Below are 25,352 nucleotides of genomic sequence, written 5' to 3' on the forward strand. Positions count from 1 at the left end.
CATCAACTTTTACTGTGCATTTACTATGTAGCATGCACCATTTGAAGGACTTTACACACTACTTTCAATACAATCCTATGACTTGCACCTTTTTAACATTCTTTTCTTAGAGAGGAAGAAACTGAAGTACAGAAATGTTAAGAAAGCCGTCCACGGTCACTGAGTTACTACGTGGCGTGGTCAGGACTTGAATCCAAGCAGTCTGAATTGAGGGGACTGCGGCCTTAAATTGAAGAAGGAAAAGTATGCCACCCTTCCAGATTCTCTACCCTGGCTGAGGAAGTAGGAACTTACACTCCTTTGGACAAAATGGAACAAAAGCTTTGGCCTTCCTCTCCACTTCTCTCTTACTGAAATAATTCAACTGGCAAGTTGGGAAAAAACGCTCATGTGTGATTAAGCTACTCAGCTAGATATTCCGGATAGTTTCTCTCCCTCTCAAACAGATCTGTCTTCAAAACATACATCTCTCACTACCATTAGGGACATGACCTGTCCCTGCTGCTTATTCAGCTGGTGGGGTAGAGGGAGATAATATGGGTTAGGTTAACCAACTATGGCACCACAGGTAAGTAGTCTCTTTCAATCAGCTTTGTTAATAATAAAGCTGCCTCAGGGTATGGAGAGTAGGTTATATGGGAATCTCATACTTTTAAATGTAACATTTTGTGTGATCTGTGTATCTTAAAAAAAGGGGGGGGGGCTGGAGGGCTGCCTGCAATCCTCTTAAAAAGATCATTGCTTGGGTCACTTACTTCATTCAAGTTTTGTTTGTTTTTTTGTTTCTGTTTTCAAATACCACAGCCTCTTCCTTCCTCCATTACACTCTCCACTGTTTTTTTCACAGCTACTTGGTCTGAAGGCTTAACACTACCTTGTGTCATGTTATTTATTATCGATTCCCTATTGAAATGTACCCCCTATGAGGGACAACCATGTCTATCTAGTGGTCCCTACTGCTTCGAATAGTGGCTGAAAAACACAACAGGCTCAATAAATATTTGTTGGGTGAATAAACTTTGAAAAAGCTTAACTTTACCGATGTATAATTTACATAAAATAAAATGCACCAATTTTAAATGTATGGTTCAACATATTTTGACAAATGTGTTTACCCATACAATCACCACCATTAAAATATAAAACATTTTAATCAACTCAAAAAGTTCTTTTGTGCCCCTTTGCAGTCAATCACCTCCTAATCTGGGCCTGGGTGAGCCACTAATCTGCCTTCTATTGCCACAAATTAGTTTTGCCTGTTTTAGAATTTCATATAAATAGAATCATACATTATGCACTTTTTGTGTGCCTGGCTCGTTTTGCCTAGCATGAATCAATTTTCACATCTACCAGTCTGATTTTCCTGTCTCTTATCGCAAAATAATTCAGAATGAAGGGAGGAGGAGTAAAACTATGGGTAGGAGGGAGAGAATTAAGTATAATGTCTTCAAACACAACCATTAAATAAGCTTCTACTCAAATAAAGCCAAACCTGTTTCTTTAACACTACTTATTTCACCTATTACTTGTACCACTATAACTTATCAGACACAAATAGTTTTTGACCAGTTCTTCTATTATTAACTTTCAACTTAATATGCCAAATATTATCACAGTATTAGGTAAAAAGGGTATCAACTTGCCCACTGCCTGATCAACTGCGGACTGCCTTCAGTTTCAACCTTGAGGTTGTTCTCTGAGGAAAGGCGTGGCACCCAATCCATGCTGAGGTTTGAAGTCTCTTACAAATACAGTACCATGTCGTAAAAAGTGCGAGGAGAAAAAGATGCTGATAAAGGTGTTTATGAAATAACAGATGAAACTGAAAGTGGTGAGGCAATAACCAATGTAGTACATATGAATGGGATAATTAGACTTGCAGAAAAAGAAAAGGAGAAAGGAAATCACACCTCCTGTGAAGAGTAAAATGCCAATGGAATGCCTAACAAGCAACAAGAGTCAAAGAAAAAACGGGAAAAATGGAAAACCTTTCAATCAAGGATTACAGGATTACTGGAGACCTAGCTGCCTAATGCTAACTCAGGAAAAGGCAATGAATTTATTAAAGAACTTAATGGCCAGGCAGGGGGAAAGTGCTGTTCCATGAAATTTCTGTTGGAAGCCACAGATTATTCCAAAGGTTGAAGACCTATTCCAATCTCAACAGCAGGAAAGACTCTCTGACTGCTGAGGAATCCCCTCAGCACTTCAGGAGGAGGAGGGGGGTTACCTGATACTACTAATTTGCAACACCGATTTTCTTCTTTTGGGGGAAAAAAAAAAAAAAGAAGCAGGCCCAATAGAATATACACTATTAGGAAGAAGAGTAAACCTGCTTTAAAGCTTTGATTAACCTTAGGATGCTCTCATTTGGTGGATATGCTTCTACATAAACCATAATTCCAAATACCGCTTACTTATTCTGGATTTAGGAACAAGTAGATTTAAAAACAGCCTCTAAAAATTAAATTGTTTATATTTGGAAGAGCTTCTGTACAAAAATTTGCAGTTTACATTAGCATCTTGAAACAAAGTATTGACCAGCATGTTTTCAAACAAACATTTAAGGTAATATATAATGCTTTTCAATGTGGTATGAACATATAGATTATAGATGAGATTATATTGAACGAAGCTTACAAATTCACAGAATGTTTCTACTCATACATTTCCAAATACAGGACACTCTAATCCTTAAATGAAACATTAAGTAAAACATCTCTAATGCACCTGATTATAACACCATGCTAAAGGAGTAAAGTACTAAAAACTATATTAATAAACCCATTTAAATTAATGAAAATTTGTTTTGCAAAGCTACACTCCTAGTTGCAGAACAAGCTTTAGTAGTCCTTAAAATATTCAATGAGTAGGACATACCATGCATTATGACTATGTAAGGGCAGGCAATTTTAAAAACCTTCAAAAAATATGAGAAGAAACTACTTCCTATAAAACTAAGAAAACACCTTTCTACATTTGGATAAACTGATATTTTTAATGGAGTAAACAGTTAAAAAGAAAATTAACACTGCATGGTATTGGCACAAGGATAGACACACTGACCACTGGAACTGAACTGAGAGCTCTGATATAGAGCCGTGTATATACAGTCACCTGATACTCAACAAGGCCACCAAGCCCACTCAACTGGGACAGAATGGCCTCTTCAACAAACGGTTCTGCGAGAACTGGACATCCATATCCAAAAGAATGAAAGAGGATCACCATCTCACGCCCACACAAAATTTAACTCAAAATGGATTAAAGACCTAAATACAAAGCCAACACCATAAAGGTCCTAGAAGATGGTGTAAGGAAGCTTCTATGAGATCTCGTAGTAGAAAATAGTTTCATAAACTTTACACCCAAAGCACAAGCAAGAAAGATAAATGGGACTTTCTCAAAATTAAACTTTTCTTTTTACAATTTCACTGACACAATAAAGCATAAATCATTGGTGTGACTTAAACAAATTGAGCAGACTCACAGAGCTAGTCTGGAAGACAGGCTTACAGGAGAAAGGGAATAGAGGATGGTGAGCTGATGCTCAATATGGGCAAAACCTACGATAAGGTTGAAGGGGATGGTCTAACAGTGGATGGGGTGATGGTGACAGGATGTGATTGGGGATGATGATATTGGGACGTGAGGGTAAGTCGGTGGGGGGGTTGGGTTGGACTATCCATAGAACTGGGGGGAGGGCTGGAAGAAGGAAGAGATGAACTCTGGGGATTTGTAGGACTGTGGTTAAAACTACAAAGAAGGGAATGTTCTTTTAGCAAATACAGCAGCAGAGGGTTACTGGTGCAGCACATCAGGGGTGGGGGAATACGTGGGATAGGACGTATGTGGGGCATGCCTCTGTGGAATACGAAAGTGTTCATCTTGTCATAGAGTGTCATCTCAGTGGGTGGAGACCCACACAATAAAGAAAATATTAAACTCCCATCCTGGGGAGTCCTGCTATGTTCTCAATTAGAGGGACAACAATCTCGAGAACAGAGCCAAAGCCTAATAAAAGAAAACAGACTAATATATTAAGCCCTCAATATTATTCCATGTTAACAATGAACCTTATTCTTCAAGAACTGAAACTTAGTAGCTACCACAGGTTCCAAGGGGAGGAAGTGGGAAGAATAGAATAGATGGAACACAGGGCATTTTTAGGACTTTGAAATTGTGCTACATGATCTTGCAATGATGGATACAATTCATAATGTACTTCGTCAAAACCTATAAAAGTGTACAGGGCAAAATGTAAATGATAATGTAAACCAGTGTCCACAGTTAGTAGCAATGCTTCACTATTTGTTCATCAATTGTAACAAATATACCAAATGCTTATAAGATATAGAGGGGAAGGGAGTGGTATATGGGAATCCCTATATTTTCTATGGAACTTTTCTATAACCTAAAGTTTCTTTGAAAATAAAGTGAAAAAACAGTAAGACACAGTCAACATTCAGAAGAAATTGTCACCTTACATAAAAGATAGATCTTATGGCGATGAAAGACACAACGCAACAAAAAATTTTTTGTACTTTTATTTTCGGTTTTGTTTTGGGCAAGGTTTTTGATTGCAGAAGGGTCACAACTGTGGCAAGGAGGATTACTAGTGTGGGGTGTTGGTGGGGGGGGGGGGATGCGTGGGGAGGGTGCATCTAGGGCACGCCTCTGTGGAATATGAATGTGTTCAAGTGTTCATGGGGTACTGCCTCAGTGGGTAGACCCAGGCAATAACTGAAAGAATAGTGAATTCCCATCCTGGGCAGTCCTGCTACATTCTCTAATAGAGCACTAAGAATCCCTAGAGTACATGGGCAGTGCCTAGAGGAGGACAGACCATTATTAGGCCAAGCCCTTGATACTGATGCTTGTACAGAATCTCATTCTTATGAAATTGAAACTTAGTCTAGAATTATATAACGCCTAAGAGTTATCCCTGAAAGCCACCTTCTTGCGCAAATGTGGCCTCTCTCTAAGCCAAAGTCAGCATATAAACTTACTACCTTTCCCTGGGATGGGACATGACTCCCAGGGATAAGACTCCCTGGCACCAAGGATTACCAAGTGCCAAGTAGCAATGCATTTGGAAAGAGACCTTGACCGAAAGGGGGAAATGGTAAATACAAATGAGTTTTTATAGCTTTGAGATTCCAAAGTTGAGTTGGAAAGTCATTCATATTCCACAGAGGTTACACTTATGCATCTCTCAGGAAGATTTCACTAACTGCCACAGGAAACAGTGCCTCAAGTGCTCCTGAGGGCTCTAGAAACATCTAGACATTATAGGCAAGGCAGACAACCCCAGGAAATCGGCACCGTCAGGGGGCCTTACCTTGGAATATAACCTATCCCAATGTATAAGAATTAGACTCATTTATAATTTTCCTACAGATGGCTCTTATGTCCCTTTTATTTGAACCTATAATTAGCACTATACCCATTAAATATATGTCCCAGAGACTTAACTCTTCCGGCTATTCATATGCTGGTTGAGCCCTGAATCTCAGCACAATTGCAGCCAACACCTACTTTCCAGTTAATTGGACTCACCTAGAACTACTAACAAAGAGTATGACAATTATCAATGCCCATCCCAAAAAACAGTATCTATAACTGCAAGCAAGATAGTTCCATCTATCTGCCCCATGGGATGTAAACCCCCTCTCAATCAGAAATAGAGTGGACATCACCATCCCAAAATGCTCAAGATTGAGGAATGAATAAACATAAGGGGGAATACAACTATGGATTAAAGGAGATATATTATTCTAGTATTGGAAGAACATGTAACATTGATATAAAGACAATGAGAGGAGGAGAAGGAAGAACAGGTATAATATGGGGCATTTTTGGGACATTGGAATTGTTCTGCACGACACTGAAATGATGGATGAAGGCCACTATACATTTTCTCAAAACATATAAAATTGTGTGGCACAAAATATAAACTATAATGTAAACTATAGACCATGGTTAGCAGCAATGCTTCAATATGAATTCATCAATAGTAACAAATGTACCATACCAATGAAAGATGTTAATGGGGGAAAGTGTGGGACAGGAAGGGAGTGGGAATATATGGGCATTCCCTATATTTTCTTTTTTTTTTTTCTTCAAGATTTTTTTATTTATTTCTCTCCCTTCCCCTCCGCCCCCACCCCCAGCTGTCTGCTCTGTGTCCATTCGCATTCATTTCTGTGACCCCTTCTATCCTTAACGGCACTGGGAATCTGTTTCTTTTTGTTGCATCATCTTGTTGTGTCAGCTCTCCGTGTATGCGGCGCCATTCTTGGGCAGGCTGCACTTTCTTTTGCGCTGGGTGGCTCTCCTTACAGGGAGCACTCCTTGCGCATGGGGCTCCCCTATGCAGGGGACACCACTGCATGGGGGGGCACTCCTTGTGCGCATCAGCACCGCACATGGGCCAGCTCCACACGGGTCAAGGAGGCCTGGGGTTTGAACCGCGGACCTCCCATGTGGTAGGCAGACGCTGTATCCATTGGGCCAAGTCCGCCATTCCCTATATTTTCAATGTAATATTTATGTAATTTAAAGCTTCTTAAAAAAAAAAAAAGCCAAATAAACCAAAAGAACACAAAAACCTAATTCAAGTATGGGGGCATACTGGTAAAATTATAAGTTTAAAGGTGAAAAAAAAAGTTTAACAGATTAATAAAATGTATCTGGGCAATAATGTACTACCTCTGACTATGGTATTCATTCTGGAATCATCCTAGGTTACTCACTGTAAAACTCTGCAGAGATTTCTGAAATGATAAACACGTACTTTAGAAATTTTTATAACATCTGTAACAGTTTGAAACTGGGGGACCCTAGCAGATCGCATCCTTAAAGCTATCCCATTCCTGTGAATCTATTGTAGATGGGAAACTTTGACTAGACCACTTCAGAAGGCATGACCCAATGTGGGTTTTTGGTTTTTTTCCTCCTCCCCCTCCCCCACCCTGCTGTTTTTACATTTGCTGTGTGATCTTCTGTATCTATTTTCCTTTTTGTCTTCTCATCTTTCTCCTCTAGGATGCACTGGGATTCGATCCTGGGGACCTCTGATGCGGAGAGAGGTTCCCTGTCAGCTGTGCCACCTCAGTTCCTGGTCTCTGCTGCACTTCACCTAGACCCTCCCTTTCATCTCTCTCTTGTTGCTTCATCATCTTGCTGCATGACTCACTTGCGCGGGCACTGGCTCACCATGCAGGTACTTGGCTCACCACGTGGGCACTCGCCTCACCACAGAGATACTTGGCTCACCACATGGACACTCATGTGGGCACTCGGCTCGCCACATGGGCACTCGGCTCACCACGTGGGCATGTGGCTCACTGTGCGGGTACTGGCTCACTGTGTGGACACTCAGTTCACCACGTGGGCACTGGCTTGCCGCACAGGCCCACTCTGTCTTCTTTTTCACCAGGAGGCCACAGGGATCAAACCCAGGTCCTCCCATATGGTAGGTGGAGGCCTTCTCACTTGAGCCACATCCTTTTCCCTCAATGTGGGTTTAACCCTCTTATTGGATTCCTTTATAAACGGATATACATGAAGAGAGCCGGCCACAGAAACAGAGGAGCTCAGAAACCCCAGAGACTGAGAGAGACGGGGAATCAGAAGGGCACGGAAGCATGGAGAGAGGCCCCCTGAAACCGAGAGGAAGTAAAGAAACCAGGGAGCTGAAAGCAACAAGATCTGGAAGAGATGGATGCCTGGATGTGGAAATTTGCACAGCCTGAGAACTGTAAAGCTTTTAAGTTAATAACTCCCCATTGTAAAAGCTGACCCATTTCTGGTGTATTGCCCTGTAGCCTTTAGCAAACTAAATCAGTGGTGAAACTTTGTTTTTATTCTGTGGGGAATATGGAAAAGCACAGCTGTGCCATATTAATACACTAACCTTCTATACAGAGTGTTAAATTCTACTCCTCCTGCTTTCTTTTAACTCTTAAATTCCTTATTTTCTTCTACACCTCATTTTTAACATTCAAATTTTATCTACTTCTAGGACAAACTTTCTCCATACATACTTCATTCACCAGCTACTCAACTATTATCTTTACAAAGGGTTTAGGAAGAGGATTAACTAAAAAGCATACAATTAAGGTTATAACAATTTCCCACCTACAAACTTCAACAGTAATTATTAAATACTTACGATCATCAGCAATTTTTTCAGTTCCATCTAAAGGATTAATAATTCCTGGAACAAGCTCTCCAAAAGACAAATGATCTATTCTGTGAGAAAAGTTGTAAGCTAAGAGACAAAAAATAAATAAAATGAGAAGTTAATGCTTAAATTGTACAGTTTCTATTTGGGTTGATCATTAATTGTTAATGATGGAGCATAATATTGTGAACCTAACTAACAGTACTGAATTATATATTTCAATGTCATTAAAAAGGGAATTTTTAAGTTGTATAAATGTTACTAGAATAAAAGTTTAAAAACAACAACACAGGATTGCCAGAGTGAAACCTATTGCAAACAATGAACTATTGTAGCTAACAGTACAACTATAAAAATATTCTTACATAAATTATAACAAATGTAACACACTAATGCCACGTGTTAATCGGTGGTATATGGGAACTCTATATTTTATACATCATTTTTCTGTAAACCTACAACTTCTTAAAAATAATTTTTTAAAAAGTAGAGAAATTATATTGTTCAATATATAATTTTTAAAACTGGTTTACAATCCTATTTTCAAATGGAGATACATAAAATCTATACATATAACAATAGAGTATTTAAGACCATATTCTCTTCAGAAAAATGCATATAAATATGGTAGGAATAAACTAAACTTTAAATGTACAAAGGTAAGTAAATTCTAATGAACTGCTATATCTTAAAGATTCATAATTATAGACCAATGAACTTCTAAGAAATGTTACAACTAATCCTGATAATTTAAAAAAAAATGTCATTCCTGGTCCAAATCATCATACAGTAAAAGGCCTGCGCTTTGAAATCACCTGGCATGCTCTCCTTTAAGCCAAGAAGCTGCTTAGATATATTTTAATAAACAGCATTGCTAAATGGGACCAAACTGAATTTCTTATGAATTTACTTGGTTCAGGTCACTAAAGCATAACTTAAAAACTAAGTTTTATGAGCAATACTAACTTCGATATTTCATATGCACATGTTTCTATGTCCATATTTAGATTTACAAATTGAAATAAACTTCAAATACATTCTCATTATTTATAAAAAATTAGCAGAAATGTGTACAAAGTGATATAATGTACAAGTAGGTTTTCCTTCCTTAACCTCAGCAATAACAGAACTGTGACCAAATATAAAGCAGGTGGCTTGAAGACAAAAGAAAATGTATTAGAATGAGTGAATTTAAGCATAAAATATCTCCTTTGGATTTGTGTTTTCAAAACCTACCATTTCCAAAGCTTACCTTGAACCTGCACTAAAAATTAAAACAAACAAAACAAAAACAAATATCCTTTGAAAAGGATATTTTCAAAGAAGATATCCTTTCTTTTCAAGTATATCTTCATTGAAAAAAATTTCAGAAACTGCTTACAATCGTGGTTGACAAGTGCTGCCAAATGTGCATGACCTCGGGGATGTGGAATTGCCCTAAAAGGAAGAAAAAAAAATGTTAAGTAAGAACATCTTACATGTAACTACTAAAATCTGAAAATGGATCCTTCCTAAATTATACATAGGTTTTCTTAATAGAAAGCAATAAAAACATATCTGACCTACAATTTACATAGTCAAGTCTTGCGAACTCAGCAATGACATAACTGGGTTTGACAAACTGTTTCTGTAAAGGGCGAGACAGAAAATAGCATAGGCTTTGTGGGCCAAGACACAAAATCCAGGATATTGTACTTATATAATAAGAGAAAAAACAAATTCTCACAAGTTTTTATTGATGAAATTCAAAAGATAATAACTGAATGCAAATGCTTGCAATGCTGGTGTACGAAAGGGAAAAATGGAATTCTTTTTTGCAGGGAGGTAACAGTGCTTAATTAAATTTTAAAGTTAGTCTCCCTCACTTTAAAAAATGATCACAAATGTTTCTCTGTTAATGGTGATCTATAATGAGATTTTACATGTTTCAACTTTGAAATATTAATCCAGGAGGATATGTTTTAATTAATCATATTCATTGTATGGAAGGCATTTACAGAACCCAGATTCTTCTCTTGATATTTTCCCTTTTACCATGTCATTGCATTGAAGGATAATGACTCCAATTTAAGTTAAGGCAAGAGATCCTTGATTGCAGTTAAATGGATTTTCAAATGTGGAAATCTCCTTTGTACTTGCAATAAGGTCTGAAAACACTACTGGAACTATAGTTTGAGCTTGGAAAAAAAAAATATATATATATATATAAACGGGGGAATGGAGATATCACTTCTGGTTTTAACTTTTGAAGCACAGGCTGTCAAAGCATGGCAAACCACTCAAACTCACTTGACATTAGACATTATTTGGCCTCTAAATAAATTTACAACAGAATAAGTTTCACATGTAAACACTATTTCTGCCTTATAATTTTAAGTTAAATTCATTAAGAAATATTATCAAGTCTGAATAAAAAAAGTTACTGAGTGCTCAATAACAGTAGTCAAGAACAGTTCTTCTCATTCAGAAAAATTTCAATCTCAGATCTTAGTGCAAAAAAATCACAATAAAACTTTACCAGAGCTAAGCTATCAAACTGCTGTTTAGTAAAGCTAGTTGGGATATTCAGCTTTTACTTTTGACAAAAACTAATGAAATAACAACAGTCCACAAGATCAAATGAAGTTCACTGTTAAAATCATTGGTTCAATAATACATAAAAAAAGATTATTTTCTGTGAAGTACTGCTTGGTTGCAAAGAATAACTACAGGATTTAAATACCTTACATTTTCACATATGTATTTTTATCACCATCAGTTCTAACACTTCTTAACAGATTCCACTTTGAACTGAATCTGTATTCTCTCAACTTCTTTAAAAATATTCTTGCCTGTAGCTGTTCCACACAGGGTATTCAAAGACGTTAATTCTTTGGTCACTTCACTTTCAGCACTGACTACTCGAACAGCAGCAGCATTGTAACGTCAGCCCACTCATCAAGAGTCAAGGGAAACCAGTCAAAATCACTTGTCTTGCATTTTAATTGATTACTGATACTGCTCTCAATGACCTCAATTGTTGGAGCAGTTTTGTTGCCAAAAGGCTAATAGTGTGAAACAAGTTTGTTTTCTCTGGAGACATCTTTTCAGCTGCTACAATCAGATGACTTTATTAAATTACCAATAAATGGCTTTCCTTACTTGGCCAACAAATGAGCCACTCAGAAACTTAATTTGGTTGCAGCCTCCCTTCCATTTTTATAAAGAAATTCTGTGTTGGGATATTTCATTTTAAATTTTCTGATTTTTCTGATAGTTGCTTTCTTGTGTATTGGGAATACTGAATGCTTTCTGGCAATGCCGACATATACTGTATTCTTTAAACACAACTATAGTGTCAATGCATAATAAACACAATGTTCTGTGGTCACATTTGATCAAATAATCCACATTTAGTTAATGTGCCTTAAAAGTACAAAATTCAAAATATAAATTTCTCTTTTTTCCTTCTTTTAGCAAGGTAATAAAATAAGATAAAATACGGCAGTACAATACATTGACACTTGTATTACTGTCAAGTTATAACTTCATCATTGCAATTTGCGGAGCTCTGAGTAGCATACAAGGTGATGAGAGTCAGTCTCTTTTATAATTACTCAGCCCTGGCAGTGTGGGGCAAAAGCTACCATACAAATGAAAGTGGCTATGCTCCAATAAAACTTCATGGACACTTAAAGTTGAATATCATATTCTGCATATATTATATTATTATCCTTTTCAAAATGATTTATTTTCAACCATTTAAATATGTAAAAACTTTCAAGAAGGCAATTATAAATATTTATGTACTTAAAAGTAAAACCCCAAATACATGAAGCAAATACTAAGAGATTTCAGGGGAGAATTCGATAGTTCTATATTAGTAGAAGACTTCAATACACTTCTTCCAAAAATGAATAGAACAAGTAGTCAGAAGATCGATAAGGAAACAGAAGACTTGAATAACACTATAAACCAACTAGACCTAACAGACATACACAGAACAACAGTTCACCCAACAGCAACAGCAACAGAATATACTTTCTTCCCTGGAGGCCCATGGCTCATTCTCCAGGACAGACCATTTCCTATGTCTCAAAACCAATCTCAACAAAAGCAAAAGTACTGAAATCATACAAATATCTTCTCTGACCACAGTGGAATTAAACTAGAAATCAAAGAGAGAGAGAGAAACGGAAAATTTACATTTGTGGAAATTAAATAATGTACTCTTAATAAGCCAGCAGACTCTGTAGCCCATGGGGAGCAGATGTGGCTCAGGCCACTGGGCACTCGCCATCCATGTGGGAGGTCCCAGGTTCAGTTCCCAGTGTCCCCAGAAGAAGGCAAGCAAACCATGAGCGGACAAAGGAAAGAACCTTCGAGGTGGGGGGATTCTATTAAAAAACTTTTTTTTAAACTGAAATTAATGAGTTTATAAAATGCTTCTGAGATGATTATGATAAAATATATACCAAATGCTTTCTCATTCTGCCTCTTACTGGTAGTATGAGTTACCATTTTGTTATGAGAATTGAAATTAGTACAAAACCAAAAGCATTTTTAAAGTCATTAAATATACAGACTCTAAATTTTTTTTAAAATTTCTCCCTTTCATTTAGTCTTGGGCCAGCATATTGTTTGCATGCAAAGGTGGAGGAAGATCTAAATTTCTCTGAGTCCACTCAAACTCCAGGGTTCTCAGATACAGGTTTGATCTGGGGTAGAAAGGGTCCTGGCAACATTAACAAAACATGGCACTTTAAGGAAAGGGGCAAAAAAGACAAATTTAAACAGTAAAGTCAATGCTCACACAAGCTTAGTGTCTCTCTCTATAAAAAATAACCTCCAGCCATGTTCTTTCCTGCTTTATGGGCTCTTCCTCAGCTGTCTCTCTCCTCCTTTATATATGATATCCCTAATCATTCACAGAGACAGAAAGTAGATTAAAGTTTACCAGGGGCATGGGGGTGAGGGCAAATGGAGACTTATTTGATGAGTGGGTGCAGAGTTTCTGTTTGAGGTGATGAAAAAGTTTGGGTAAAGGATGTTGGTAATGGTAGCTCAGTATTGTGAATGTAATTAATACCACTTAATTTTACTCTCTGAAGTAGTTAAAATAGAAAATCTTGAGTTGTGTTTGTGTTACTGCAATAAAATTTTTTTTTTTTTAAATCTAAACCACCTATTAGTGTCCAAAGGCTTTCCTTAATAAAGTCTCTGCTGACTTGCACAGTAGGTCAGGTGCCCAATTACAGTTTATCAACCATACCTCTCCTGTACAGCCACCATCAATGCTAATTAAACAAGCAGTAGTGAAATTAACTGATTAAAGTCTGGATTCTGTCACTGAATGTTTTCTTTTCTCTTTTCTTATTTTACTGTTTCATCTTTAGTACCTACCATGGCAATATGCACACAGAAAGTACTCAAAAAATGAAGAGTTGCTCAGCTATACAACTCTTTTGAAAGGAAGATAGAAGGGAGGGAAGGAAGGAGAGAGGAAGAGAAAGAAGGAAGAAATCTCATTCATTCAGAAACTTGCCAAATGTTTACTATTTGATAGTTTCTGTATTGGATGATGCTTATGAAGGTAGTCTGGTATTTTTACTTAACATTTAATTAATTTAACTTTAGTCCAGACACTGCTAATTTCTAAATATGTTAAAATACTTGTCTGGAAGTAGTCAGGGGTTACATTTTGATGAGGATAACAAAAGGTAACACAAAACAAAAACCTAATACCCTATCAACAAAATGAATAAATTAAGAAATGTCTAGGTAAGAGCTTTCTGGCTGTTAAAACTTAGTAATTGGAAAGTTTTAATTTCTAATTGAAAGTTTAAGGCTTATGTACAGCTCATTTACTTTAATATGTAAAGCATGGCATGACTGCCTTCCTTTTTTGTAGTAGTTTTTAACATTAGTAGTCTTTTCTATCCTGAGACTGAAGCCAGAAGCCTCAACACCTCATGACATCAAAACTATACACACATTTTAATCAAGCCTTTAGTAGTTAGACACACATTATTTGACTAGCAAAGATTTATTTTTAACCAAGCTCAGTAAGTGAAAAGAACATACTTGCCCACAGTTACGTGAAAATTCCCCGCCACTTTATTGACATACAGGTGGCCGCGGATTCTGCATGCATCTGGAGGCTGTGAGGAGCCGTCCTCCCTGGACAACCAGATACGGTAAGACACGTGAAGACCACTCAGAGCACAGTTCATACAATGTCTATTCTGTGGCAAGAAATTTCCTAGAGGGAAAAAATTCCCTCAAGATCGATTTTGAGGTAACATTCTAAATTTCAAAAAGAGGAAAGTAGTTTCCTGAAATCTACACATTTATAAAAATTACATCCAGAAAATGGAAACATTATAATTACTGCATATCTATTATATTCACACAAAACTAAAAATTCCATGTTTTTCAAATCTAACCAAAGGACTAAACCCAAAAATAGAAGAAAGATTCAAAGAAAAGAATTAGTCTAACAACGACATATGTTCTTCATCTGTTTGTAGCAATGTAAAGTAGGAGTGGCAAGGAGGATGGTAGAGAGAAATGAAAATGAGGTAACAAAAGAGAATTCCATTTAATTTCAAATAAATACTGTATTTAATTCTTAAGCAAATGTAAACATTCTTTGCATATTTTTAAGTTTAAATTATCACATTTATGATAATGGCATTTCCAAATAGTAGCTAGTCCAATCTACAAGAGGAAGAAAATACAGTAAAAAAGCAAAATTCCTAAAAAAAAACTTATTCAGTTTTATATAGAGGACACCTCTGCAGTATCAAAAGTAAAACATAAGGTAACAGAACAAAAAGCTATACCACACACATAACAGAAAAATTAAATGAGAATTAAATAATAAACTTGTAATAATTCTGATCAATATCAGAGGTTATCCATTTTAAAATAAAAAATACTTGAGTACAGAACGATTCCATTTTCTCTAAGAAAAATAAGATTCAGGGAATTAAATATGAAAACCATGCTAAAGTAAATTCCTAATAAATGCTTGTATATTTTAAATGACATCTCACCTTGGTGGTAGTGCTGTCGATGCACTTTTAAAAGCACTTTTAAAAATCACATCTTGAAGTGAATGCTCTTCTTGGAGCCTACTCTGAATCAGTTGCAGCATCCTAAATACAACCCAAAAAAGCACAGTTTAGGAAGGACAGGAAGGTATGACAGAAAACCAACCTCATCAAATATTAACAATGGTTAGCAGACTTAGCCAGCCATATGTTAATTATTTTAAAATAATCTTTCTAAAATGAAGTACCAAGTTTCCCTTGGTAATTTTCTTGAGAGCAGATGAAGTGAGGTAGGGTGCTAGAGGTCTAGGCTGTACGGTCAGGGCCACCAACGAGGAGGGTCCACTCAACTAGACATCTAAATTCATCAGTCAAGCATATAAGCAGCATTCATAAAATGCTGAATTTTTTTCAGGCATTAAGTATTAGAGATAAAAGGAATAAGACAAATAAGGGATATAAGGCACATCACAAACATCCAACTCTCACTACAAATCAGGCCATCGTGCCATTCAATATCATCCAGGGCCTCTCTTTTCAAAAAAGGCTGAAACTTACTTTAAGATAAACAAAATATTATAATCTACTTATATTTTTAAAATATAAACATATGGAGCATAGAATTACAGAGAACAAAGCATACATTTGAGAACCAATGCTAGACTTTTCTTTTTAAATATACAGAGCACACAAAGAACTAGTTACTTGAAGTATTTTTTTCTTTTACAAAATTCTTATTTCTTAGTGACCGATGAATTATTTCAGTCAAAAAAAAAAAGAAACGAAGAGAAAAAACAGGGCCAAGAATAAAGTGTTTTCTTTCTAACACTTTTGCTGACTCCTGCCTCCCACCATTCTTAGCTATAACTGTGTATTTTTAGTTGTAGCCAAATTGTACCTCCTTTAATTCTGTATCTTCACATAAATAATATTCCAAGCCATCTGCAGTAAAGTTTCTAGCTCAAGTATAAAAATTGCAGACATAGGCTTTAAAAAATGAAAAATAGTAAATGTGATCATACTTCACGCCCCACTGTAGTGATGAACATTTTTTGGACATACAAGTGAGAGAGAAAATACTTAAGCACCATCCACTTAGAACACTGGTAAAAAAAGGTTTATTCAAAATAAGTTATTTTTACACTGTAATTCAGTTCAGAATAAATCTTAAATTTAGGAATGAAAAGTTGAAATCAAAAGGATATGTTCGGAGGAAGAGATTTACTACTAAAGGAAGAGATTTGCGATTTTCAATATTTTATGAAAGCAGAACATCAAGTAAGAAAATTTAAATCTTACTAGAAATTTCTAAAGATAAAAAGCATTGTTCCATGCATATTATTTATGCACATGTTCAGCCTTGACTGTCTCCATGTCATTTAAGAGCTATTTCAGAACAACATGACAGAAACAACATGACAATATAAGAAGTTTCTGAGAAGCCATTCAGTTTTAGATTTATAACTTCTGGAGACTTAAAATATTTTGATACAAATCTATGAGAATTTGAAAGCTCCACAATTTTGTGTTTCTTGTCTTTCCAGAATTCAATTTTTGTTGCTGGGCAGTGGGCAAAGAGTCTGAAGACACCAAACTATGTGTGCATATAATTTTTGCCTCAAATATGTCAATAAATATCCAAGCTAATATCCCATATAAGTAGATACATAGAAAACTTTACTATGATGGGAAATGTCTATCACTTTAATAGTAAAAACACATTCTTTGCTTCCACTGTTTGTCTTCAACACTGGAAAAAAAAAAAAAAGAAAATGAGAGAAGATATCTCCCTGTATTTCTAGATCAAAGTAGTTCATATCTAGATGGCCTGCTATTAAAAGCATTAGAAGCCTAAAGTACACTTAATAGCCAATGCCTTTGTTCAATTATAGCCAATTTCAACTTTTATATTAAAATGTCCCAAATTGGTGAAGTCAGAAATTAAAAGAGAAAGGTCAAAAAGTATTTTTAGGACTAGGAAAATAGATGGGTGATTTTTTTTTTTTAAAGTAATAATCTTTAAAGTGGGTAAAGTCTTTTCTAGGCACAAGACAAAACCAGGGAGTCAAAAGGAAAGAAAGGAAAAATGAACCCAATATAGGGGGGAAACACTTATAATAAGGGCTCATTTCATTAATTTACAGAGTTCTTAAAAAAAAAAAGATGAACCACCAAGGAAAGATATGCAAACATGAACAAGCAGTTTCACAGAAAAGGAAATTCAAATGAGGAAAAAAAATCCAAAAAGATTTTCAACTGACTCATAAAGAAATGTTAATTAAAGCAAGTGAAAAAAACAAGTGCAGATTTTTCATCCATCAAATTAATAAACATTCAAAAAAAAAAAAAAAAAAGAGTGGTTACACCCACTCTTGGTGAGGTTTTACAGAAACACTCCCATACTGTTTTGGAATATTGGAAGAGTATCTGAAACTATCAAAACGTTGAGTTAAATAAACTTTGAATTATAAATTCCATTTCTAGACGTTTTCCTCAAAAAAATATATATATATACACACTCATACAATTATGCAAAGAAACAGATTCAAGGATGTTCACTGACACTGCTTTTAACATAACATCCTGGAAGCCATCTAAATGCCAACTGAGAAGCACCTCACTAACAGGCAGCCTACGCACAGGATGGACTACTATATGCACTGAAATGGAAAGATACCCAAAATGTCAGGTTAGGTGTAAAAAAACAAGTTATAGAACAAATGTATAAATTATCCCATTGGTATTAGAAAATGGAAGTATAAGTATATATGTAAACATATAGAAAATCACATATGCAGAGAAAATTTCTGGAAGCCACGTAAGAAACAACTCTAGTCCTTACAGTCATGCAGGGATAAGGTTCAGAGTATGAAGCGGAGGCGTTTATATTTCCTTTAAATTCTTCCTGCTCAAATTGAATTTTTAACAAGGATCATATATACTTTTACAATTAAAAATTTGAAACTATTAAATATTTGTAAGGACTAAAATTTATGACTCAAAGCACAATAAAAGAAGATTATGCACAACTTTCCTAAGCTTTAATATGATTTTTGAAGTTGTGACAATCATATAATACACTATATTCTGCTAATAGTTCACCCAAAGAAATGCCTGGAGAAATGTGTTAATCTAATGAGCAGTTTACAACAGACAAAGGAGCGCCTTCCCCGTGATCATTGTTATGGACCACAATACTATGTGTACTTATTACCTCTGCCATTCTTTTTGCTGTGGTGAAAGATCAAATATTGCCTGAAATGAAGGAAAACATAATCACTAGCATTGTCAAATTTTCTTAGTTTTATATCACAATTTTTAAAAAGTTTTCTTTCAATAAGAAACACAAAGTTCTTACAGTGTCCTTAATAATAGATATTCATGATTTACATTTATTTTATGGAAGTCAAATAAAATATATAAATTATATTTTATTAAAAATAAAGAAATTTTAGTAACTGCAAATATTATCCTGTTAGACTTAGCTATATTTTTAGATGCAAGTAGGCAATCTGTCATATATGCAAAATGATGTCTCAGATAGGACTTAAAGCCATTTAAATGATGACAGAAGGAAGGAAAGAAGGGAGGGAGGGAGGGTCAAGGAGCGGGAAAAATAACAGACATACAAGCTTAAGTATAATATTCAAGCATCCAAAGTCCATCATTCTTGCTGGGAAAAGAGCATGATGAAATGAACAATATTTTGAAAGCACTGTGAAAGTAGCTAAACAATGGTGCTGTAATTTTCAAATAAATTAATCACAAAGAATTTAAGAAATTTTATTCAGGCACCATCCACATCAATTCAAATTCAAACTGTGCTATTCACAGAATTAGAGAGATGTGTGAAAGCTTTTCATGGTTATGGCAATACAATTTTGCATGAAAAAGCCAATGCTCATCAAAGTTTATGAATTATTATTAATTATCCCCCACAACAAAACCATAACCCACTCTTCTCCCCCATTAATCTATGCTCTCCAATCCAATTGGAAGAATCCTCTCACATCGAAAGGCTTTCCCCTGCGCCTCTGGCTGTGACTAACCAACCTGGAGCCCTGCTTTCCCGTGCCTGTGAGCCTGAGGTCACAGGTCTACGCATCTGTCCGATCCAGATCAAACTGCCCCATCATTCTGATGTTTGCTCTGATTACTCCTGCTGAAGTTGTCTGTAGCATATTCCCAACCTTTTTCACATCACAGCACACAAAGAAAATGCTAACGTCTGTGTAATGCATCACAGCAAACACAAGACTGCTTATAACTTTTCCCTGGTTAAATTGCAAATAAAATTAATGAAAATAAGGATTTTCATTATTAAGTATAACACAGTATAATATTCAAGCATCCAAAGTCCATATTCTTGCTGAGAAAATAGCATAACATAGGCAATCCTATATTATATAGGACTTTCTCCCGAGTCCCCCAAACTGCTTTATATGGTGCTTAGTACATGGGGATAAGGAATTGTTTAGCCCCTACTTTATGCTAGGTACCTTGCTACTTAATTCATTTTCTCATGTAAACTTCAAACAAGTTTGTAAGCTTGGTATTATTCTTTCCTCTTTGTATAGAAGGAAACAGGACCTCAGTTAAAAGTTTTATCCATAATCATAGGAAGGGTCAAGATGTAAATAAACCCAGTCTGTCAGACTCTAAAACCAAGAACTTTTTTCATTAAATTAAGTGTTCCATGTGCAGGAAATAAAAATTTATTTGTTGTAGAGACTTAAAACTTAACTTCTCCAGTTTAATTTGGTACATTAATCACATGTCTCTCCAAACCCCACTAAAATAACAATAAAGGAATGGAAAAAAAAGATTTAACCTCGAGATAAAGAAAAAAGAAGAGGAAACAACAGTGGACCAATTTCAACAAATGTTTGTAACATCAACATATATAGAGGAGATTATACCAAGAAATTAGGTAACCTGAATGAGAGGGACAAATTCCAGAAAAACACAAATTACCTAAATTGATTCAAGAAGAAACAGACAATCTCAACAGACCAATAACAAGAAATTGAATCAGTAATCAGAAATTTCCAAGCAAAGAACAGCCCAGGACCAGATTACTTCACTGGTGAATTCTACCAAAACATTCAGAGGAGAATAAAAAATAACACAAATACTGCTCAAATTCTTCCAAAGAAATGAAGAGCTGGGAACACTTCCTAACACATTCTAAGGGACCAGCATTAACCTGATACCAAAGCCAGATAAAGATATCACAAAAAAAGTAATATCCCTTATGAATATCCCAATATCCCTTATGAATGTAGAGGCAAAAGTCTTCAAAAAAATACTACCAAACGAAATCTAACCACACAATGAAAAGATCATACACCATGACCAAGTATAATTTATCCCAAGAATTCAAGGGTAGTTCAACATAAGAAAATGAGTCAATATGATATACCATATTAATAGAATGAGGGAAAAAAACAAAACACATAATCATCTCAATTAAAGCAAGGAAAGGCAAATGAAAAATCCTGTACCCCTTCATGATACAAATACTCAGAAAAGAACAGAAGGGAACTTCCTCTATGTGATACAGGTAAAACAAGAAAAATTCACTCAATGGTGAAAGACAGGAAGTTTTCCCCCTAAGATTAGGAACAAGACAAGGATGCCCATGGTCACCACCGTTCTTGAACATTGTACTAAAAGTTCTAGACAGAGCAAATAGGCAAGGAAACTAAATAAAAGGCATCTAAATTCAAAAGGATGAAGCAAAACTATCTCTATTTGCAGATAGTGTGATCCTCTAAAGAAAAAATACTGAAAAACCTACAGGAAAGCTACTAAAGCTAATGAACAAATTCAACAAAAGTGTTGGGATACAAGATTATACCCCAAAATTATCTGTGTTCATATATACCAGCAATGAACATTCTGAAGAGGGAATCAAGAAAACAGTTCCATTTACAACTGCATCTAAATAAATAACGTTGCCAGGAACAAATGTAATCAAGGATGTGAAAAACTTGTATACTTGCTAAAAGAAATTAAAGATGCTTTCCATCTTTTGTGACACATCCTGTGTCATGGACTAGAAATTTAACATTATTAAAATGCCAAAAGTACCCAAAGAGATCTGAAGACGCAATTCAATCACTATGAAAATTCCAGCAGCCTTTTTTGTGTGTGTGGAAATGGAAAAGCCACTTAACAAATTTATATATTTAGGAACAAGGAGCTCCAAACAGCCAAAACATCTTGAAAAAGAAAAACAAAGTTGGAGGACTCACACTTTCCAATATCAATACTTACTACAAAGTTACAGTAATCAAAATAATGTGGTATTGACCTAAAGACAGACATACAGACCAATGGAATACAATTAAGATTCCAGATATAAACCCACACATCTAAGACCAATGAATTTCAACAAGGGTGCCAAGTCCACTCAACAGGGAAAGAACAGTGTGTTCAACAAATGGTGCTGGGAAAACGGGATAGGCACAATCAGGAGAAAGAAATTCAACCCTTAATTCAAGCCACATATATAAATTAATTCAAAATGGATTAATGATCTAAACATAAGGGCTAAAACCATAAAACTCTTAGAAGGAAACCAAGGGAAACCTCTTCAAAACCTAGTATCTGGCAACGGGTTTTTAGATATGCTACCAAAAGCAAAGGCAACAAAGTAAAAAATGGATAAACTGAACCTCATCACAACTTAAAATTTTGGTGCATCAAAGGACATTATTCAAGAAAGTAAAAAGGTAACCTACAGAATGGAAGATACGTGGAATTCATATTTGAGTAGTGTTTAATAATCAGAATATATAATACAACTCAACAACAAAAAGACAACCTTGTTAAAAATTGGACAAGTGACTTTAATAGGCATTTATGCAAAGGGGTTATACACAAATAGCCAAAAAGAATAAAGAGTCATTAGGGAAATGAACATAAAGACTACAAGATACCACTTTCACAACCACAAACATGGCTATTATTAAAAAACAGAAATATTAAGTGTTAGCAAGGATTAGAGAAATTAGAACTCTTATGCATTGCTGATGGGAATATAAAATGGTTCAGCAACTGTGGAAAACATTTGGTGGTTCCTTAAAAAGTAAACAGAATTTACGTGACCTGCCAATTCCACTTCTGCGTATACACTTGAAAAAACTGAAAATAGGGACTCAGTCAGATATTAGCAGTTGATAAGAGCAATATTCAAACAGCCAAAAGATAGAAACAACCCAAGTGTCCGATAACAGATGGATAAACAAAATGCGGTATATACATACAACAGAATGTTATTCAGCCATCAAAAGGAATGAAGTTCTGACACGAGGAGGATGAACTTCGAAATATGCTAAGTGAAATAAACTGACAGGCAGAAGGGACAATATTGCACGGCACCACTTACATGAAATATTTCGATTAAGCAAATTCATAGACAGAAAATAGATTAGCAGTTACTAGGGATCAGATGTAGGGGGAAAAGGAAGTTACTGCCTAATGGGTAAAGAGCTTCTACTTAGGATGTTGAAAAAATTGGTAATGGATATGGTGATGGTCGCACAATACTGTGAATATAATTATTATCACTGAACAGTATGCTTAAAAATGATAAAATGGCAAATGTTATGTTTTATACACAGACATGTTACCACAATAATTTTTCTTTCTCCAAAGAGGGAGGTTGGTTGAAATCTTGGGTATAACTTAACTCAAGAGACTATGGATACAGAATCATCAGAAGAGGGGGGCAAGTTATAAGGCTCAAACCAAGGGGATTAAATAAAACCTTATGAACTAAACCACAGAACCTTCAGCCCCATCACTTGCCATGCTCCTAGACTACTGCAAGCTAAATTATCATCTCTACCTAATGAAACTGGAGTTTTGATCTAAAGGAAAACTGAAAGACTGGGGCGGGGGGGGGGGGGGTGGCACCTTTAAATACTGTCATTTAGGTAAATGCCAATGAAGAGGCCAAATTGCCATTAATTAATATTCAGTGAAGGTTAATAGTAAAAAAAAAAAAAAACTTCTCCCATGTTTACACATATCGCTTTCAGTTTTTCAGTACCTTGCTGTAAGACAACCAGAATTGCTAGATATTTGAAAAAAGCCTCAAACACCAATGAAAAAGACCAATACAGATAAAAAGGAATGTGGATAAAGTAAAAGCAATGCAGGAAGCAGAAGAAAACTTCACAAAACCAGTTAATACCTTCAGAAAATTGAGAGAAACTGCAGGACCCATAAACAAAGCGAGGACACAATGCAATGAAAAAGAAAGCAAGTTTAGAAATGTAAGAAAAAAACAAAAGGGAAATTCTACAGAAGGGTTGGAATCTCTTAGAAAGTTGGACCAACGACAAATAGATGGAAAACAGAAGGAAAGATACATAGAGGATAAATCTAGGAGCTACAAATCTAGCACACACAAAAAAATTCCAGACAGAATAAGCAAACAAAGGAAATTATTGGAAAAAAAAAAACTTCCCTAAGCACAAAGATGCAAATCTTCAGATTAAAAGAACCCTGACATTCCCAGCAAAGTGAATTTAAAAAAAAAGATTTACTTCAAGGCACGTCATCATAAGATTTCAGAATGATAGGGATATGTAGAAGATATTAATTAAAACATTCTAGAGCAGAAAAACAATGACCAAAAAATAAATTTAAGAAACCACAAGTCATATATAAAGGAATAGTAATCAGGATAAGATGGGACTTTTTAACAGCAATATGATGGCTGAAGACAGTGGTAAACTCTGAAAGTTGTGGTGGAACATGATTTTCAAAGTAGGATTCTATGCCCAGCCTAACTATCAGTTAATATAAGAGCAAAATGTTATTCTCAGTCATAAAGGAACTCAAAAAATTACTCAAGAATTCTTTACAGAGAAGCTACAAGAAGACATGAGTTAGCAAAATAAAGGAGTAAACCAAGGACGAAAGAGGTAGGATCTAGGAAAGAGGATCCAATACAACTCAGAGGCAAAGAAAGTGAGGCATGTCTAGAGAGCAACTAATGCAGAGTGGATTGAAGCAAGAGAATTGAGGGGTAAAGAAGGGAAGTCTCAAGTTTGAAAACAAAATTTTAATGTATTTGAGAATTTGGAAAAATTACTGAGACATTTGACAGATATGCTGGTGATACAGAAAAAAAGGAATGGTTACACAGAAAATTAATGTAAATATGACAAATGATTTAACTAATTTTTCATCAATCTTAATTGTAACCAAATTGTTGCTACAGGAAGGAAAAAGTGGTTGTAGGTGCCAAAGATTAGTGTAAGACAGCTAAATGCTAAAAGGCCAGCAGAGTAGGATAATAGATAATGTCTAAAATTAACAAATCAAGACATGCATTAAATTATATAAAAGTCTGGAATTAATTACTAGAAGCCAGAGCTAGGAGAGTATTAAAGTAGTTGTACTAGGGACTCAGGAAAGAAGTATGGACTTCATTGCAGCTGTTAGCAAAACTTCATTTAACTAGATATTTACCTTACTCTAACAATAAAAATTAATTCAAAAATATCTGTTATATAAAGTCTTTTCTAGTTTACGGGCAACTGAATTTTTTTTTTGATACCAGGGACTGAATCCAGGACCTCATACATGGGAAGCAGGTGCTCAACTATTAGCTACATCTGCTCCCCAATGATGAGCTGATTTTTTTTCTGGAGATACCAGGACCAGGGATTCAACCCAGAACCTCATAATGTGTGGAAGGCCAGCACTCAACCACTGAGCCGCACTGGCTCCCCTGTGTTGGCTCCCTCCTTCTGTTTGCTCATTGTTTGCTGGTTGTTTGTTCGTTTTCTTTAGGAGGCACTGGGAACCAAACCTGGGACTTCCCATGTGGGAGGTGGGCACTCAACTGCTTGAGTCACATCCCTTCCCATCTTTTGTTTTTAGGAGGTACCGGGGATCAAACCCAGGACCTGGTCACATGGGAAGGAGGTGCTCAACCACTTGAAGTACATTCACCCCAGACAGGCAATTGAATTTTGACAAGGGGGCAGGGACAACTCAAAATTGGGAAAGAAGATTCTCTTTCAACAAATGGTGCTGGAAAATCTGGATCTCCATTTGCAAAAAGAATAAAATAAATAAAAGGAAGACCATTACTTCACACCTTATAC

General features: G+C 35.7%; 1 protein-coding gene across 1 annotated transcript in view; it reads right to left on the reverse strand.

The window, feature by feature from the left end:
- ERGIC2 (ERGIC and golgi 2) overlaps positions 1 to 25,352 on the reverse strand; it is a 58,573-nt gene that overhangs the window by 10,883 nt on the left and 22,338 nt on the right. The window contains exons 6-10 of the mRNA XM_004477926.5: positions 18,437 to 18,477; positions 15,226 to 15,327; positions 14,252 to 14,347; positions 9,570 to 9,625; positions 8,177 to 8,275 (exon numbers count right to left, since the gene is read on the reverse strand). Of these exons, the coding sequence (XP_004477983.1) occupies positions 8,177 to 8,275; positions 9,570 to 9,625; positions 14,252 to 14,347; positions 15,226 to 15,327; positions 18,437 to 18,477 (394 nt within the window). The remainder of the gene's footprint in view (positions 1 to 8,176; positions 8,276 to 9,569; positions 9,626 to 14,251; positions 14,348 to 15,225; positions 15,328 to 18,436; positions 18,478 to 25,352) is intronic.

The sequence above is a fragment of the Dasypus novemcinctus genome, chromosome 20 (assembly GCF_030445035.2).
Source record: "Dasypus novemcinctus isolate mDasNov1 chromosome 20, mDasNov1.1.hap2, whole genome shotgun sequence".
NCBI classification, from domain to species: Eukaryota; Metazoa; Chordata; class Mammalia; order Cingulata; family Dasypodidae; genus Dasypus; species Dasypus novemcinctus.